At 45.4% G+C, this 18,085-nt stretch overlaps 1 protein-coding gene across 4 annotated transcripts in view; it reads right to left on the reverse strand.

Moving 5' to 3' along the window:
• The window catches only part of kat6a (K(lysine) acetyltransferase 6A), a 40,098-nt gene extending 26,499 nt beyond the window's left edge, over positions 1-13,599 (reverse strand). For 3 of the 4 annotated variants that reach the window (XM_088934205.1, XM_088934198.1, XM_088934184.1), the window contains exons 1-2: positions 13,498-13,599; positions 9,211-10,625 (exon numbers count right to left, since the gene is read on the reverse strand). In XM_088934205.1, coding sequence (XP_088790331.1) covers positions 9,211-9,864 — 654 coding nt within the window. In that variant the 5' untranslated portion in view covers positions 9,865-10,625; positions 13,498-13,599. Of the gene's footprint in view, positions 1-9,210; positions 10,626-11,717; positions 11,767-13,497 lie in introns of those variants that run through there. The other variant, XM_088934190.1, reaches the window with a different exon arrangement.
• Positions 13,600-18,085: the final 4,486 nt, after the last annotated feature.

Here is an 18,085-nt window from a genome sequence, read left to right on the forward strand (position 1 = left end):
AGAAGGAAAACCAGAATCTGAAGAAATACAGGGTTAGTGACCAAGGTCTGGCTATAGAAACTGGGCGGCACAGACAGACCTAGCTGCCTAGAGAAGACGGGTTGTGCTCCTGCTGCCAGCAGGGAGAAGCCAAGACAGAAGTATTTTCTGCTACACACGGCAAAAAATACTCTGGGATAAGAAACATTTTCCCTAAAACAATCCTGTAAAAATCATGACACCTTCCAGTTCTACTGGGGGTGAAGGTAGAGCTGGAAGCCTAATATATGATATCCCATCAGCCTGAAGAAGAGAGGGAGCTTCCTGAATTGGTTGTTGCAAATGTTTATAAGCATAAGGTCTTCCAATTGTCCTTTGCTTTGGCAACACTACAATTTACCAAACACACCAATAATGTTTGTTGAATCTGACTGAGAAGAGAAGCAGGAAAAGCAAAAATGATGGGGCAATCAAGAGGGAGGCAGGGGAGAGTGGTTTACTAAGAATGGTGAGACATTGTACCGATTCCTGCCCATCTCCAGCTCTCTCAAAGATAGGCTCTCCGAAGTTGCAGGACAAATTTTTATTCTAACAAACTTGTCTGCAAAATCCTCCATTCACAAAGGCCTGCCTGCAGCACTAATAACACCACCATTTTAGGCCATCAGGAACATTTTGGGTAAGGAGGTCAGACAAAGTCAGTATAGTCCATATCCACACACTTAAAAACACAAAGGCTGTTATACAAATAGACACTGTCCCCACCTTTCTCCTGCTCTGCCCTCTGTGTAAACAACTTATTATAATAGTGAGCATAATAATAAAGGAAAATTCATTCTTGCAGCAGATGCACTGATATTTTATTGAACAGGCATTAGGTACGTTTTACTGATTAACATGTTACCACCAGTTGATCAACATCTATTACAACAATCATAGGCTAGCAGCGTGTCTGTCCACCACTGTAAGCTACAAAGTCCCTGGAATCTCACTTGCTGTGGGCTCATCCTGATGTGACAGCATTGCAGCAGGACAAACCACACCCTCACACTGTTCATGTAACAACAACAATGCAAGACGAGAACATGTTTGTTAATTAAACCATGGCTGCCTCACTCACTAGACCTGAGCCCCAGGAACATCTGTGGAATAAGCTGGGATGACATGTGGCATCCAGGGCTCAGAGACCAGAGAGCAGATTAGCTATAGTTCAAGGAAAGAAATGGGACAGAATCCCACAAAAACTGTGCAACTTGGTGCCAAGCATCTGTCACACATGTACAGCTTGTATTGCTTCCAGCGGTGGCCACACACTCTACTAGCCTGTGACTCTCTCAGGAGACCCCCTGTCAATGACAAATGTTAATTAGTATAAATTTAACTGTCATGCCTGCTCAATGAAATGTCATTTCACTTCGTACAAAATAAAAAGCCATTAATTAAAGTTTGAATCTACTGCAGTTGATTTTGATGCTCAATGCACTATTACCTTTTTAGGCAAGCCCTACCTGTTTCATTTTAATTCGGATGGACAGTTCCGAAAATGAAACAAGCCATTTGTATCTTTGCTTACTATTTGAGTTTCAATGCAAATTCTGGATATGTGTAATAATGACATGCAATATTCAGAGATCTGAATCTGATTTTAAAGCTAATGTTTGGGGAGACACTTCAATTGAATTTGAAATAATCCTGAATAGCAAATAAAACAACATAATGGATGAAAACGTACTAACAGTCTATAAAACGCTGTTCGGAATTTGATATTGCCGTTTGGTTATGGCATTTAAGTGGCAAAAATCAAATTAGGTTTCATTCTCATCAAAAACTTTTAAATCCATTACTACTACTTGAACATCAGAATTCACAAGCAGCATGTGGAGTCACAGGATCACAGATAAAAGCTCTTCCCCCACACGCAAGTTCAAACCTTAATTTTTTCCCTCTAATGACACAAAGCTAACTTGAGCTAAAATGAGCTAACTCTCGGCCTCTTTCTGCCAGTGTCGCAGGAAGCACCGTAGACGTTTGTTCTAGTATATAAACAGTGTACAACTCACAATGTACTACAGTCTTATTGGTTAATCCTTATTCAAAAACAGTTACTTTGAGTTCCGTTATTTCTTTATGAAATTGAAAACTGTTAGGAGGCTCCCTTCCCACAGGACCACAATTTCCCAACCAGTGCCACAGAAATAATAACAGGGGAGAGCATGCTACAGAAACTGTTGCCCTTCATATGAGACATTAAAGGTTAGAGAGCAGGACTACTTTTGTCATTATTAATCCCATGGAGCTGCAAGACTAGGTGTTAACACCAGTGTCCTGGCTCAATTCCCTGCTGGGCGTGTACTAACTGACCTCGCTAAAGTTCCCTCTTAATCTAATTGGTAAAGCAATTTCTCATACTTCACCACCTGAGTTGCTGGTGTAGCAAGGCTGGAGGTACACAACAGCTGTCGCTCATCCACTCCTAAAGAACTCTGAGATGCGCTGGGTTGAGAAGTGCTAGTACAGCATCATCTTGTTCTTGATTTGAGGGGAATCAAATACTACTGCAGGGCTTTTTGATTCACTCCAGGTTTTACCAGCTTCTGTCTCTGGTACAAACTGCATTGTAATGATGAAAGAAACAAGCTTTATATTTTAAAACTCTCATCACCAAACGTCAGTCCCAACAAATATCCCAAAGTATTATACGTGTAGCACCTCTTATTGTTTAACATCAGCCTATTGGTAACCAAAGTTAAAACATTACACCTCTGTTCAAGATGAGGTTGGTCTGCTTCTCCCAGCGGGATTTACACCTTTACAAAGGGAGTCAGACTCGGGGTGGGGAGAAAATGCATTTTGAGTGTGGTCCAGTCAGGAAAAGCAGAGCAGAGATACCAATGTGTAAGAGACGCCACAGGACTATGGCAAGAGAAAGGTAAAGCAGGGCTACAAACTACCTTAGCGTGCAAGTATGATAAACTTCTAATTTTAAACAGAAGGATGTGGCTCCTATGTAATATTTCACAAATTCCATCCATGCTTTTTTTAAGTGCTTGTTCCAATTCAGGGTTGCACAGAAGCCAGTGCCTATCCCAGCAAGCAAACGAGCGCAAAGCTGGGTACACCCTGGACGGGAAACCAGTCCGCTGCAGGACACACAGACGTGCACACGTTTAAAGCAGGGCCAATTCTCCTAACCCACCGGTAGGTCTTTGGACTATGAGAGGAAACCAGAAGTCCCAGAGGTAACCCACAGGACCATGGGGAGAACATACAAACTCCACACAGATAGTGGCCCAGGTTCTAAACTTAGCCCAGGGCTCCAGTGCTGTAAGGCAGCAATTGCTAACCACTCATCCGCCATGCCACCCCTTCACACAAATTCACCATGCAAATTAAATGAAGGCAAAAAAAACTGGCAGTGGCTTGTACAAGTACAATAGGTGGTAAAACCCGATATAGATCGCACTGTTATGCAAGGAAGTTTGATTTGTATCCCTGCCAAACTCCAAGGTGCACTGTCCCATGGCTTTGCTATGGATATAACAAACAAGGTGGTGCAATACTTCCCTTCAGACACACTAACCACAGAGAATGGGAGCAAGGCATGGTTCAGGTATTTTCATTACCTGCCCCATTGTTACTGCCCTCATCTTCGAACAACCACTTAAGCAGCATACAAGATTAGGTTTCAAGAGACTATGCCTCGACGTCTGTCCTAGCCTGACATTACTTTTATTAATATTAACTAAATTATTAATTAAAGCCTTGTGTATCCACAAGCTGATCAACAGACAAGCACTGACTGAAGAGCAGCCAAATCAAACAGGTCCCAAGCGGCAACATTAAGCACAAAACTACAGAGAAATGAAACGACTAACTGCCACAGCAGACTCACGCAACTCTCATGAAAGAGTGGAGGTGTCTATCACGGCAATTAGTGGTAATAAAGGGCAAAACTGGCAACTGATACTCACAGAGGGCATACTGGTTTTATAGCTGCTCATTCACTCAGTCAATAGTCCCTTCTTTGCAATTCATTCATTGTTTTTGCTGTTGGGTTTTTACACCAAGGAGGCACTCAAGTTCACCACTCTGAAGAGAGGTCTAGTAGAAAACTTCCTTCCATTTCACCTGCTGTCCACATTACACAAGTGCCTAGTACTATTACAGAAGAACTGGATAACGGCTATTAAGGTTCAAATGGACTGACAGCAATAAATGAACAGCAGCAACTAGTACTGGAGCACTGCAATCAGACTCCCGCTGCACAGAGGTTTGATCCACTGCAGGTTTTACCAGATGCTGGCTGTTGTATATAGATGCCAATAGGAGGTGCTTGACACTGCATGCTTGTAACAATATTTTGAGAAACTCTGCATAAATAAATGTCATTTCATTTTCTGTATAAACAGTATAATTACAAGAGCTTACAGCTAGTACAGCTTGAAATGGATCAATCTGCTGCTCAATGGGAGGTTCCTTTCCAGCCCTGAAGTGTCTCAGAAACGGCTTTAATCCAATGTGTCAGCAACACAGCCAATAAATCAGCAGAACCGAAACGTAACAGACACCCAACTGATAAAATCCACCAAAAAATTAGAAACTACTTTTTTCAGACCCAGGGGCTTTTAAAAGCAGAATTACTCCAGCATGGTGTGCACATCTAAAAACCCCCTGGGTCAAGCTACCTCTGTCATGAGACCTGCAGTACACAGACAATTTTATAGATTTGGCAAGACTAAGTTTAATACAGAACATCAATCTAGAACAGTCAAGGGCTCCTCAGCACTTCAGGCTTACTCCTTCCCCTCACAACAGCCACTCTGTTCAATCTAAATTAACTTTTGAAAAGATGAAACTGCAAATCAACAGATCCACTCAAAGATTTGTCAGACCTGACTGCCTTTGAACGTCAACGTCACACACTGCTAGCCCTGCGGTGAAAAGATCCAAGTCCTGTCCCGGGGTTCTGGGGACCACCTCAGAGGGCCCCTTCGGGTCAGTAAAAACCTGCCAGGGGAAGCAGCCTACACTGTCTTACCCCAGGTATTCAAGTAGTACACAGGTAAGCATGTGAAGCTGGCTTTGTGAAATGGTTTAGAAGAGCTCTTTCATACCATATACAGTAACTGTGTGGCAGACTTAATCAACAGTACTTGCCACTGTCAACAATCACCCTTTAGCAAGACTTTCAATGTCTACCGATTTCAGCCCCTTTAATGTATTTTCAACTCCGTAGAAAGGAGAAACTCAAGCCATTCTCACCTATGCCTTGTAATGCGCCCTATGTAAGCATCTTACCATTTCAGGAGAGAAAAACATCCCCTTAATAAGCATGGCAAAGGACAAACAGCTTTCTGTGTTACACGGAGAAAAGATCAGATTTGCTACCTATCTTCGTGACCCGTACATGAACTCCCCCCGCCATCTCTGACCTCCCACTGACCCCCAGTTTCAGCAAGAGCACCACGCAATAGGAATTTTCAGCTCACACCGATCTCTGCTCACTGAATGGAACTGCCGAACACGTGCCTAGAGGAGGTCAAAAACGCACTTTAACAGATGCAAGAATCTCAGCATCAATTTAGTTATAAGCGACATCTTACAGGGATGAATGAACAAAAGCTGCGACCAGGACAATAACACTTTCTCAATATATGCCAACAGAGATACAAACACACTATACCCAGACACAACACTGTAAAAGTACTTAAGGTAAACAAGGCTAGTGATGAAGACATTAGAGCACCAGGAAAATTGCTATGGGTGGTGACCAGTGCACACTGACAGAAGCTGACTGGGAGCCGACTACTTAGCTAACACCCTAGTCTCAGACTGGCATCTCTATTGGCATAGAGATATAACTCTAGCGTTGTGCAAAATCAGCTTCTCTGGCAAAGCCACACTGACTCGTTTGGTGGGCTTCACAAACACCACTTTTAAGTAAACTGACACACGGGGTCAAGAAAAGCTCTGGACCTGGAAGAATGCTTCGACAACTTCAACCATCTGAAGTAGTATCCCTCCTCCTACCACACAAGCTGACCAAAAAAGGAAGGAGGGTGCACGTCCTGTTTTTAAAGTCTTTGGTCCTCCCTGTCAGTATTTAAATTCTTGTGCTCTACACATGGGAGTAAACAGGACACACTAATCACTAGCACAACATATTGATAGAATTACTGTCAACTATCAACATGAGACTGCTACAATGTTAAATGATGTTTTAGTCTATGATGACAGAGATCACCTGATCCAGCATAGAATGTTTCACTGAACTGGTTGTTACATTATACAATGACCCCTGCTGCCAAAAACGAACACACCTCCAGGAACCTGAAGCATGACAGCAGAAAGCTTGAGAGAATGGCCAAAGCTGACCAGCTACAATTACCAAGCTCATCTCCGATAATCTCTGCCGGGCCTTACCTAGTGTGAGCTGCCTCGTGAGAGGACATCTTCTGCTTTGCCTGGCACAAGAGTAGTAATTTGGCACAGCACTTAAATTGGCATGGTGTCAACAATACCCATTGTTCTCAATAGCAACATGAATCTTCACTTGCCTCAAGCAGAGCGATACCGAGATACAATAGCACAAGATCAGACAGTTGCAATCGGCCTGCAAAATTTAAACATTTAGTGTTTGACAACACAATTCACTCTCTGCAGTTGCTGTATTGTGGAAATCAGACAGACCAATTAATAGCTTCCAGGAGCATTCCGTGAGCTTAACAACACAACCTGCCATCTAACACACAGCCAAGTGAGCCCTCAACGCAGTAATTCACAAAGGGTAACTTAGAGGCACCGGAAACCAGCACCACCTTGGAACACCAGCATCTTTGTCACAAGGGTAAACAAGTCCTCTTCCAGGTTACAACCACAGCCAGAACTACAGAGGGTGAATCTTTGTGGAAAAAAATACAGAGCACAGGACATTGGAACACCTGTAATTCTTCCTCATACCTCATCCTGACAAGCAACTAGATGCCTCAGTGTTCATCCCACCTGAGCTCTTAATTATACAAATGAGGCTAACGATTTACATTATTTAATTTCGGGGTACCCAACACATTCCTCCCAATTTGCCAAGTCATATGTCCCAAAGACACTACAACGTTTGCAAAAATGTATCTTTCACAAAGCTTCCTAGTTGCAAACATCACTTCGGTCTCCTTTTTCAAAACGAGAATGACCACAAGTTCAAAAAATATTAAACTGACCACCCTGAATCTAGAAGAGTCAATACAGTCCGTGTTTCAGGACCAGCCAGGCCTGGCCCTGAAGCGTCAGGCAGTTTCTAGGCTTCTTCAAAGCAAATGTGCCTGAAGAATCAGCAGCAGTTGTATCACTGGTCCAATGATGCCAACAATATGCACCTTTAAGTCATGAGGAATGAACACCTGACATATCAGACCTCAAGGACCAGAACTGAACAGACCCTGGTATTTCCAAGTTGCTAATCACTGAGGATTTTCCAGTTTTTATATAAAAAGTCATGGAATCAATAAAGTCCAAGATAACGTGCTGCTCTGTAACACAGAGGTCGGCTGAATACAAATTTCTAACTGTTTCTGGCAGCATTTGGGTTTTCTGCACAGCAAACCTACTGTGCAGGTTTAGAAGCTTACAAATCTGCAGATTAGAAAGCCAGTATTTTCCCCGATTCCATTTCAAACTGCAATCCAAATGATTTAACTTGCTTTTTAGGACACCATTTTCACTGCCTACACAAACTGCAAAACTACAGTTGCAATACCTGAAAGGAGACTATTTGCTGGAGATTTTCTGATCCCAACTAGTGGAAGCATCATCAAATACAGGATTGAGGGAGGTGAGAAGAACCTTCTATTTAACCATATCCCAGGACTACGCTATGGGACTTTGTGAAGCTTCCCACCAATCCTACAGGCCAGGTCTCTCTTCAGGTGAATCTAGCAAGATTCACAGACACTTGTCAAGATATTAATGCACAACCAGCCAGACCTGTTAAAAGTGTCCAACTCCTCCCACATACTGCGTCACCTGGGACATTTCTGCCCGGGCCACACTGTGAACAACTTTGAGAGCTCACTAACCTTTCTCTTCAGTGCTCACAACTACAAGTGATTTCAGAAATCCGAGTTACATTGAATTCTTGTACTCTATTGCTGTGCTCAGCTGCAAAACATGTCCAAGAATTCTCTGAAATGCTAACATGAGCACAGCCCAAGATTACACTGCACACTTTCACACAGGCAACCTCCCCTCATCCACCATCCCTCAGTCAGAGTTTTCCTCCAGCCGAGCCACTTGCCCTGCTAGAGGGGACTCCTCCATTCTTCAATAGCATCTGCAAGCAGAAAGGGCTCTTCGTTACTGCTCCACACTATAAATAAGATGAAAAGCAGGAGACAATTTCAGGACCTGGACTGGCTCTTGCGATAGGGACTGGTCTGGCAACAGGGATCAAGTTGACCCTGAAACAGAATCAGAAAGGAGGCCCTGTCCAAGCAGAACTCTGTACTCCACAGGGCACAGTGGTGTATAGTTGTCTTGAGACATCTTCTTCATTTGATAACTTAATCAACTAAAGAGCTTAAAATGGAATTAAATCTAGACCGGGTATAGTGCTTTGAAATTTTTTGAAGATATACTAGGAAAACAGATCTGACTCCAGGTGCACAGCAGTTTGATCCATTTCATTTGTTACTAACAGTGAACCATTATGCAGTCTTGCAGGAGTAACCAGTTACTTCAGGTTTTGTGCTCTTACAGATTAAATCTGTACATGTTTCACTACTCTTTTTATATTATTGTGTTAGTATACTTTATGCGCCTGTGGTTGGTTAACCTTGAATTAGATGTAAATACTGTGCAATGGAAGTCTAAATACTTTAAATAACCGCCTACACTTATATAGCGCTTTTCTGGACACTCCGCTCAAAGCTCCCCTCCACCACCACCAATGTGCAGCACACATCTAAATGATGCTCCAGTACGCTCACCACACATCAGCTCTCAGTGTGGAGGAGAACAGAGTGATGAAGCCAGTTCAGAGGTGGGAATAATTAAGAAGCCATGTCTGCTAAAGGCCAGGGGTGAATTTGGCTTAGACACTGCGGGTAACACCCCTACTCTTTTAGAGAAAAACCCTGGGATTTTTAATGACCATGGAGAGTGGGGACCTCTGTTTCCCGGCACCTTTTTGACACAATCCTTTGCAGAGAGGCACTCCAGCACACAGCAGGCTCTTACCTTGTCCTTCTCATGGGGCAGCAGGCGGACGGGGGGCAGGGAAGCCAGCGAGTCTACAGGGGGTCCCTCGGTTTGAGAGCCCACGCCACGCCCACTCAGCTGGTACATCGGCCCCTGCTTGAGCAGCCGGCCGTGAGCCAGGGCACGCTTCACGGCCAGCCGCAGCTGCTGGTGGAACAGGGCCGCCGAGGAGCCCCCGCTGTTAATGGAGGCGGCTACATCGCGCTGGCCCTTCAAATAGCGCTCAATGCTTTTCAGAGAGGAGCCGCCGGGCTCCTGCAGCCCCTCCAGCGCCCGTTTGATGAGTTTATTCCAGTCGAACCCCGACGCCTTGGGCGGGCTAGCGCTATTGTTCCGAGGTTTGGGGAAGGCCAGCCTGCCAGGGTTGTCGGGGTCCTTGTAGGAGTTCAGGCCCTTGTTAGAGACCTTCAGGATGGAGCCATCCTTGACGCTGAGCTCCAGCTGCTCCAGGACCGTCTTGCGGTCCAGCCCATGGGACATGGAGACCGCATTGCAGATTCGCTCCTCAGACGGGCGCTGCTTCTGCTTCTTCACCTTCTTGATGGCCTCCAAGATCCAGTCAGTGTACAGCGGGTTAGCCAGCTTCACCATGGCTGACGCTCGGCTGCGGCGGCGGCCAGACGACACGCCCATCCAGGAACCGCCCGCCCTGTGCCCTCCTCGCCCGAGCCGAGCCCCCTCCTCCTCCTCCTCCCTCCTCCCTCCTACGCCCTCCTCCGCCGGCTATCCTTTATCCCGATGCCGTGCGGAGAGTCCCTCAGAGCCAGAGCACGAGCAGCGGCAGACTGGCAGGGAGCAGCTGACCATAGCATAGGCGTGGCACCCAGCCCCCCCCACCCCCCCGGTCTGCGTCTCCGTGGCAACCCCTACTCCCTCTTGGAGCAGGGTAAAAGTTACCTTCTTTGAGAAGAAGGCCAAGCCAAAAACAGAGGGAAAGGATGGTATCCGTGACGCTTTTCTCCGGGTTTGCTCGGCTACTGTTCTTCTAATAATCCACAACAAGGCGGAGCAAAACTAGGCAAGGAGCCACGAAGGCCAAAAGAACAACAAAAAAAGCTGCAGTTATCTTGTCACAGTTTTTGTAGTGTTTTCCACAAAGGATTTTTCCTCATCGCTCGTCCAACCCGACTCCAAGTTTTCTTTCCATTAGTGTTTCGATGAAGGCCGGACAATGGAGAAAGGTCTTTAAAACAATAAATAAAAACAGGCCCAGCAGGGAAGCGGGATTTGTCCTCTACGAGCTCCTCTCCCGCGGCGTGGTTCTGCTCCAGGTGACAGCGTGGAAGCGCGCAGTGGCGTCTCGCGCGCGGCTCCGGCGATACGGAGATCTCACCCCAGGGACCAGCACTGCCCGATCACCTTCATGCCGCCTGCGCCTCAGCAGCGCGCACACCCTGCGGAGAGGACACGGAGCACCGGTTAGGCATGAGGAAACACGGACACGCTGCGCTTCATCCCATACCGGGTAATTCCACAAGCACCGCCACAACGCAAGGGTTGCAGAGAGCACCACGAGAACCCACAAATATAATGCCAGAAATCGAAATGCACAGTATAAGCAAAAGAGACACTCCTGTCCGTAAATCACCCATTCTTAAAACAAATTAAGTATCAAACTTCTCTCCCCTGCGACTGCTTTGTTCAGAATGTGATCACCTAATGGCTGGTCTTAAGCAGGCAATGTAAGCTAATATGCACTGTTTCCATACAGGAGACGAAGACAGCAAGCTTGCACACGCCAGCATCTCACCTCCGTTCAATTCCCAGACCAATCCATAGAGAGCGGGAAACTGACCAGTCTACTGCCCACCAGCTTAACTCATTCAGGACTTTATCGCCTAAACCCCAGGCCAGATAAGTACGCCTCGTGAGGTTATTTTGAATTTGGATAGACATGCACGAATTCACATTAAACACACTGCTTTGCTGTTTCAAGAGCACAGTCTTCAGACCCTTGCTTGAGTGAACTGCTGTGCAAAGAGAGGGGCATCCCCTGACATGGTGTGGGCTGGTTTGTCCAAAATAAAATCTGGGCTGTTATTTTCCTAACTTTTGTGATCTCCTGACTTCTTCGGAATGGTTCAATCACACACGAATAGGCACACTACCACTGGAAACATGCACCGCCCTGCCACATCACAATAATCAGTCTTCACTCACAAAACATGACAAACACACCCCAAGCATAAAACAAAGCAGAAAAAAAACAAAAAGCAGTAGCCAGCAGTGGGTCTGAAAATCATAAAGGAGGCAGGACATTCTATAAGCAAAGTAGTACCGTGATGACAAAAAGGGACAACCGCTCTCTGGGGCACGTCCATTTTTTTAATGCACCATAAAACTGGAGCCAGTCATGTGCTCATAGAGAGTCACGTGCACGCAGCAGTACACCTGTCCCTTGGTGCTGTGCCACCCTCCAGCTTGCTCAGCTGTCTCAGCTCAGCCCATTAGAGTTTCATTTGCCTCTCCGCAGGAAGCCTGCTTACCCTGGCACACACTTCTCAGGCACGGGCTCCAGTCATTCACCGGATTTCTGAGGTCTGTCCGGACTTCTTATGTCATGTTATCTTCCTGCAGGTTTATTTTGAAACCTCATTATTATTTGATTGCCTTATCTTTACTATTCATCTACCACACTCTTTTCCAGCACTGGTATTGTACAGTAAAAAAAAATCTATCACTGTAATGCTCTGTAGTTACTGTCCTGCTCTATTTTAAAATGGGTCTTAACCGATACGGCTTTACCGTCTTGCACGAGGTCACCACACATGAATGTTGACTGTTCTCCTGCTCTCTAACGAGACTGCTAAGCTAAAATAACCTCTATAAGAAAATACTCTATTGTACAACCTTGCAAATCTCTTTTGCAGCCTAGTGGTTTCGTTTACAGTCCATCTCGTAAGAAGAACACTAAAAGGCCAAAACAATCACTGTCCACGACAACGACCCGATCTGAAGCAAAGCCAAGCGGCGATCGTCTGCACTAAGTTTAAAACTACACAGGTCAGCAAATCGGAGCGAAAAATGGAAAGAAAGCAGTCGAACCCACCAGCCCTGAGCTGAAATGCGACTAGGACAGGCTTGCTAACATCACTTCACTTTCTCCTGAGAGTTGCCACGCGTGTCGTTTCGGATCCGAAGTTTCTCAGCGTCCCAACGTGCGCACTGTTTACATCGCTGAAGTCAAACAGGCGGCAGGACTTCGGAAATTACCTACGTCCTAACAGATTAACAGCTGTCGGCAGACGAAACATTCCCGATTTGACGGTCTCTTCCTCGACCGAGTTTAAAACGTAACTAAAAACCAGCCAGCCTGATGCAAAAGAACGATTTCGCCCCCCGTATCCCCAAGTACATCCTGAGAGATAAAGACAGGAAGTATCTCCGCCAAAGCCTCCGTCCTGAAAACACAACTTCGCCAACTCCGGGTGAAAATGTCAACAAAGGGCTCCGACTCGGTACGTGCCTGCATCTGAAACATCAACAGTCTGGATACAAAAACACGGGTTTTCACTCCTCTCCCCTTCTGCTACAAAACACACGTACAACCGCTCTGTTTACAAATGCCTACACGTTTAGTTGCCGAAATCCTCACCGGCAGTTCCTGCAGTCATCCCTTTTTTTTTAAAAAAAAAGGAAAGCACAACCCTGTACAATTATACATTTGAAGAAATCCGGGCAACGGCGAAATTGAAATTAAATACCATAAAATCCCCCTCGCCACACATCCACAATGACGCGATTCCCGCACCGCCTCAGGTTTAGCGCAGCGACAACAAAAACGGCTCGGGCGAACAGCCGCTGCAAACGAGGCCGAAGCGTCCACTGCGAGCCCGAGGCTGCACGGCCTACCTCCCCTGTATCCCGGGCTCAGCCCGCGGCTGGACAGCGAGCTCCGCTCCCCAGCAACAGAGGGACGAGACAGACGAGTAGGCCGTGCGTCCCTCCCGTCTCAGCCTCGGCCAGGAGTTGGCGCTTCCCTGCGCTCAACCCCCCCCCCTCCCTCCCTCTCTCTCTCTCCTCCTCCCTCCCTCTCCTCGCAGTGCCCACGATACGGCGGCGAGAAGGCCGCTGGAGCAGAGGTAGGCCTCGCTTCCCTCGCCATCACCCCCCTCCTCCTCCTCCTTCTCCTCCTCTCTCTCCCTCTCTTCTCTCGGTTCTCAGAAACCCAGGACGGGTCCGGGTCGAGTTGTTAAAAAAGGGTAACCCCCTCCCCCCCGGAACCCCCTTCGTGGAAACCGGCTGAGCTGCCTCCGAGCTACTCACCGGGTTTTCGGGTCGAGTTGCCGGGAAGAACGTGCCGAGAACGTGTCAAAGCGGAGACAACAACAACACCAAAAATGCAGGCAGAGACCAGTGGCTCCAATGCCGCCGCCATCTTTGAGTGAAACGGGAGCTCGGTTGGTGGGGGAGGGGGGAGAGAGCGAGGCCAAGGGAGCGTCTGCATTGTGTACACCCTATACATGAGAGGAGAGCGGGAGGGAAGGCGAAAAAGAGAGAGAGGGAGAGGATGAGTGAAGGGTGGATGTCTGTGAGGGGGGGCAGCAATTTGGGAAGGACAGGCAGAGTCTCCGTTTACACATGAAATGGGAGAAGAGAGATGTGGAGAAAGCGCAGTCTCTCTCACTCGCAGATCGGAATGATGGCTTTAGGGAGCGTCTGTAATCGTGCGGTTCAGTAGCTACCCACAACAGGATACAAAAACGAAGAAAAAATCAAAGCAGTGAATCGTAGCTCTCATGTAGAGGGTATTTAAAGATCAAAGCCATAGCATCCCTTTCACTCCTCCCCAGCTCTGCATTGCATTTAAATTTACCCCCCCGCTCCTGTGTTACAGCAAGCGACTGTAACTTTTAATAATATTAGAACGTTTCAGAGGCAGGCGAGGATGTCCCCTGTCATCACGGACTGATGACAGCCCCTGTAACACACACACACACACAGCGCCCTTGCCGGACACAAGACGAGGTCACTCACACAGCCCCCCGCTCGGTCCATCTGCGTTTACATTTACACGGGGGGAAGTACAAGCTACCACTTGACCGGTCATTTTCACCTTCGCAATTGCACTACTGTTGACACGGGGGCGGAGAGATCCTTCGGTCATTACCGTGCGCTAAGCGATTTGTAAATCCATCAGTTATTTCCTATAGCGTCCTTCACAACCGTTTACCACGGAGCGCTTTAGACCATGTGGATAGGGAGGAGGAGAGGGAACCTCACAGGTGAATACAGTGATTCAGAACTATGACACTGAGTTAGTAAGATACTAATCACGATTGATCAAGGACAGTCTGTGATTTCTGCGGGGATTAAACCCTGATATTACATACACTAATACAGCTCTATGACACTGAGTTAGTGGGACATTAATCACGATTGATCAAGGACAGTCTTTGATATCTGTGGGGATTTAACCCTGCTATGAAATACACTGTACAGTAATACAGAACTATGATATTAAGCTAGTGAGACATTAATTATGATCAGTCTGTGATTTCAGTGTGGAATAAACCATGATATTGTAGAACTACAGAACTATGACACTGAGTTAGTGGGACATTAATTACGATTGATCAAGAACAGTCTGTGATTTCTGCGGTGATTTAAACCTAATATTACATTCATTAATACAGAATTATTAATTATGATTGATCAAGGACAGTCTGTGATTTCTCCAAGGCTCTGACCATGATGTTACCTACAGTAATACAGAATTATGACACTTAGTGGGACATTAATTACTGTATGATTGATCAAGAACAGTCTGTGATTTCTGTGTGGAATAAACCATGATATTGTAGTAATACAGAACTATGACACTGAGTTAGTGGGACATTAATTATGACTGATCAAGGACACTCTGTGATTTTTGTGGGGAGTTAACCCTGATATTACATTCAATAACACAGAACTATTAATTATGATTGATCAAAGACAGTCTGTGAATTCTGTGGGGAGTAAACCATGATATTGTCGTAATACGGAACTGTGATATTGAGGTAGTGGGACATTAATTATGATCGATCAAAGACAGATTGTGATTTCTATGGGGATTTAACCCTGATATCAAGTACACTAATACAGAACTCTGACACTGAACTAGGGGGACATAAATTATGATTGATCAAGGATAGTCTGGGATCTCTGTGGGGATTCAGCCCTGATATTACATACAGTAATACAGAACTATAACACTGAGTTAGTGGGACATTAATTATGATTGATCAAGGACAATCTGTGATTTCTGTGGGGAGTTAACTATGATGAATGCAGAGCTGTGATATTGTGGTAGTGGGACATAAATTATGATTGATTAATTACAGTCTGTGATTTCTATGTCGATTCAGACATATTACATACAGTAATACAGAACTATGACACTGAGTTAGTGAGACATTATGATCAACAAAGTCAGTCTGCGATTTCTGTGTGGAGTAAATTGATGTATTACATACACTAATACAGAACTATGGCACTGAGTTAGTAAGGTATTAATTATGATCAGTCAAGGATGGTTTGTGATTTCTGTGTGGAGTAAATTGATGTATTACATACAGTAATACAGAACTATAGCACTGAGTTAGTGAGACATTAATTTTGACTAATCAAGGACAGTCTGTGATTTCTGTGTGGGGGAAATCAAAGTATTACATACATTGATTATGATCAATCAAGGACAGTCTGTGATTTCTGTGTGGAGTAAATAAAAGTATTAGATTCGGTAATACAGAACTATGACACTGAGTTAGTGAGACATTAATTATATTTGATCAAGGACAGTCTGTGATTTCTGTGTGGAGTAAATAAAAGTATTAGATTCGGTAATTCAGAACTATGACACTGAGTTAGTGGGACATTAATTATAATTGATCAAGGACAGTCTGTGATTTCTGTGGGGAGTAAACCATTATATCAGATACAGTAACACAGAGCTCTGACAGCAGTCACGATAGACCCAATAGGATGGTGCCATTCTGGATTTTTATTGTCTTAAGATATTAATTATGATTGATCAAGGACGGCCTGTGATTTTTGTGGCAATTTAACCCTGATTTTACATACAGTAATTCAGAACTATGACACTCAGTTAGTGGGACATTAATTATAATTGATCAAGGACAGTCTGTGATTTCTGTGGGGAGTAAACCATCATATCAGATACAGTAACACAGAGCTCTGACAGCAGTCACGATAGACCCAATAGGATGGTGCCACTCTGGATTTCTGTTTCAACAGTTTTCTAGGGATCATGAGATTTGTTCCTGTGTCCAGCGAGCGAGCGAGCCCGTGAGTGAGGTGTGCTGGATGGCTGCCCCTGATCTCGAACAGTTCTCCCAGTTTCCCTTACACCCTGGGGTGGCAGGGCTCAGTTACACAGTGGGAGAGAAGTACCTTCGCTCTTGAGCTTGCACAAAGCCCTCCAGTTCACTGTGTAAGTGCGGTGAAGATTTTTAATACAGGATCCTCTCATCATCTTCTCAGGTCAAGACTGACAGGATTAAGTTCCTTTGGCAGGTGTGTGCATACCTGATTAGTGGTAATTATGAGTGGCAGAGGGGATTACAGGAGTTTATCAGTGAGGGTTAGTGGTGATTTCCCGTGATTATTAGTGATTAGTGGTGTGGTTTTTAGTCCAGGTGGGGATTATTGTTGGTCACCTCCGGTAGTGGTGATAAAGGTGATTACCAGTGAGAGTTCTGATAATTCACAGACAAGAGTCTGCTGTGGATGTTTGGTTCTGTTTCTCTGTGGTCCGATAATCAGTACCTGCTGTACATTGAACAAGCAACGTGAAGCCTGAACTCTCCCCCTACCCACACAGAAAGGGGCAACTCAGAGTAGCTAGCCCTCCCCAGATTGCAAGCCTCTGGGGTGTGGGGGGAAGAAGGAGAGCCAGGCAGCCCACCCAGGTATTGAACCCGGGACCGGGAATAGTGCCTGCCTCTTTTGTGAGGTCATAGTGCTGCTCACCACAACACTGTGACTATTTTGTGATGAAGGAGATCGTTGGCGATTATTTCAGTGGCTTGTGATAACTAGTATGAATGGTGTAATGGCCTGGTGGTAATCACAATTACAGCCTGTAGTGGTGGTGTTTGGTGGTTATTGTAATCGGTGCGACATAGGGGATTACCAGTGAAGGTTCTTAACGATGAAGTGTGGTTTTCACTAGGGGATCTTCCCGCTCGGGCCTGCAGGGTCCCCCCATTTTTTTGTTTCTGCAAAATAACCCAAGTTGTCAGCGCAGCATGGGGAGAACATACAGACTTCACACAGACAGCACCCCAGGAATGGAACCGTAGCTAAATGTGGTGTTCTTGTTCAGATTTTAGTGCAGTCCACTGAGGTGACTGGCAACAATAACTCTGCCACTGAAAAATGCAGTTCCTTTAGCTTTCTTTCATCCTTTAACCTGCTTAGTCGGTACAGAACCGATTATTGGTGATTGTTAGTGACAGTGATGATCCTGGTAGTAGTACAGACTGGTGGTAAGAACGGGTAATAATGGTAATAGTTGTTGATTACTGGTGATTAGTAGTGACAGTGGTAATTATAATTAGTCATGTTGAATACCCATGATAGTATTTTTAGTGATTAGGTTTCTGGTGATTGTCTGTGAAAACAGTCAGACGGTTGACTTGGGAATCCTCCTCCTCGTTCTGCAATATCCCCTAATTTTCATTTCTGAAACCTAACCCAAAGAGCAGAGTGAACAGAAGAAAGATGGCAAACGAGAGGATGCTATCTGTACCTAAGATAATCCAGCGGTTTCTTAAAGGTGCCCAGTGTTTAGGTGTAACAAACAGTTCTATGCGGATGACACAATCCGAAGAAGTGAGGAAACACTGGG

Source organism: Atractosteus spatula, chromosome 2, assembly GCF_055471065.1.
Source record: "Atractosteus spatula isolate fAtrSpa1 chromosome 2, fAtrSpa1.hap1, whole genome shotgun sequence".
NCBI classification, from domain to species: Eukaryota; Metazoa; Chordata; class Actinopteri; order Semionotiformes; family Lepisosteidae; genus Atractosteus; species Atractosteus spatula.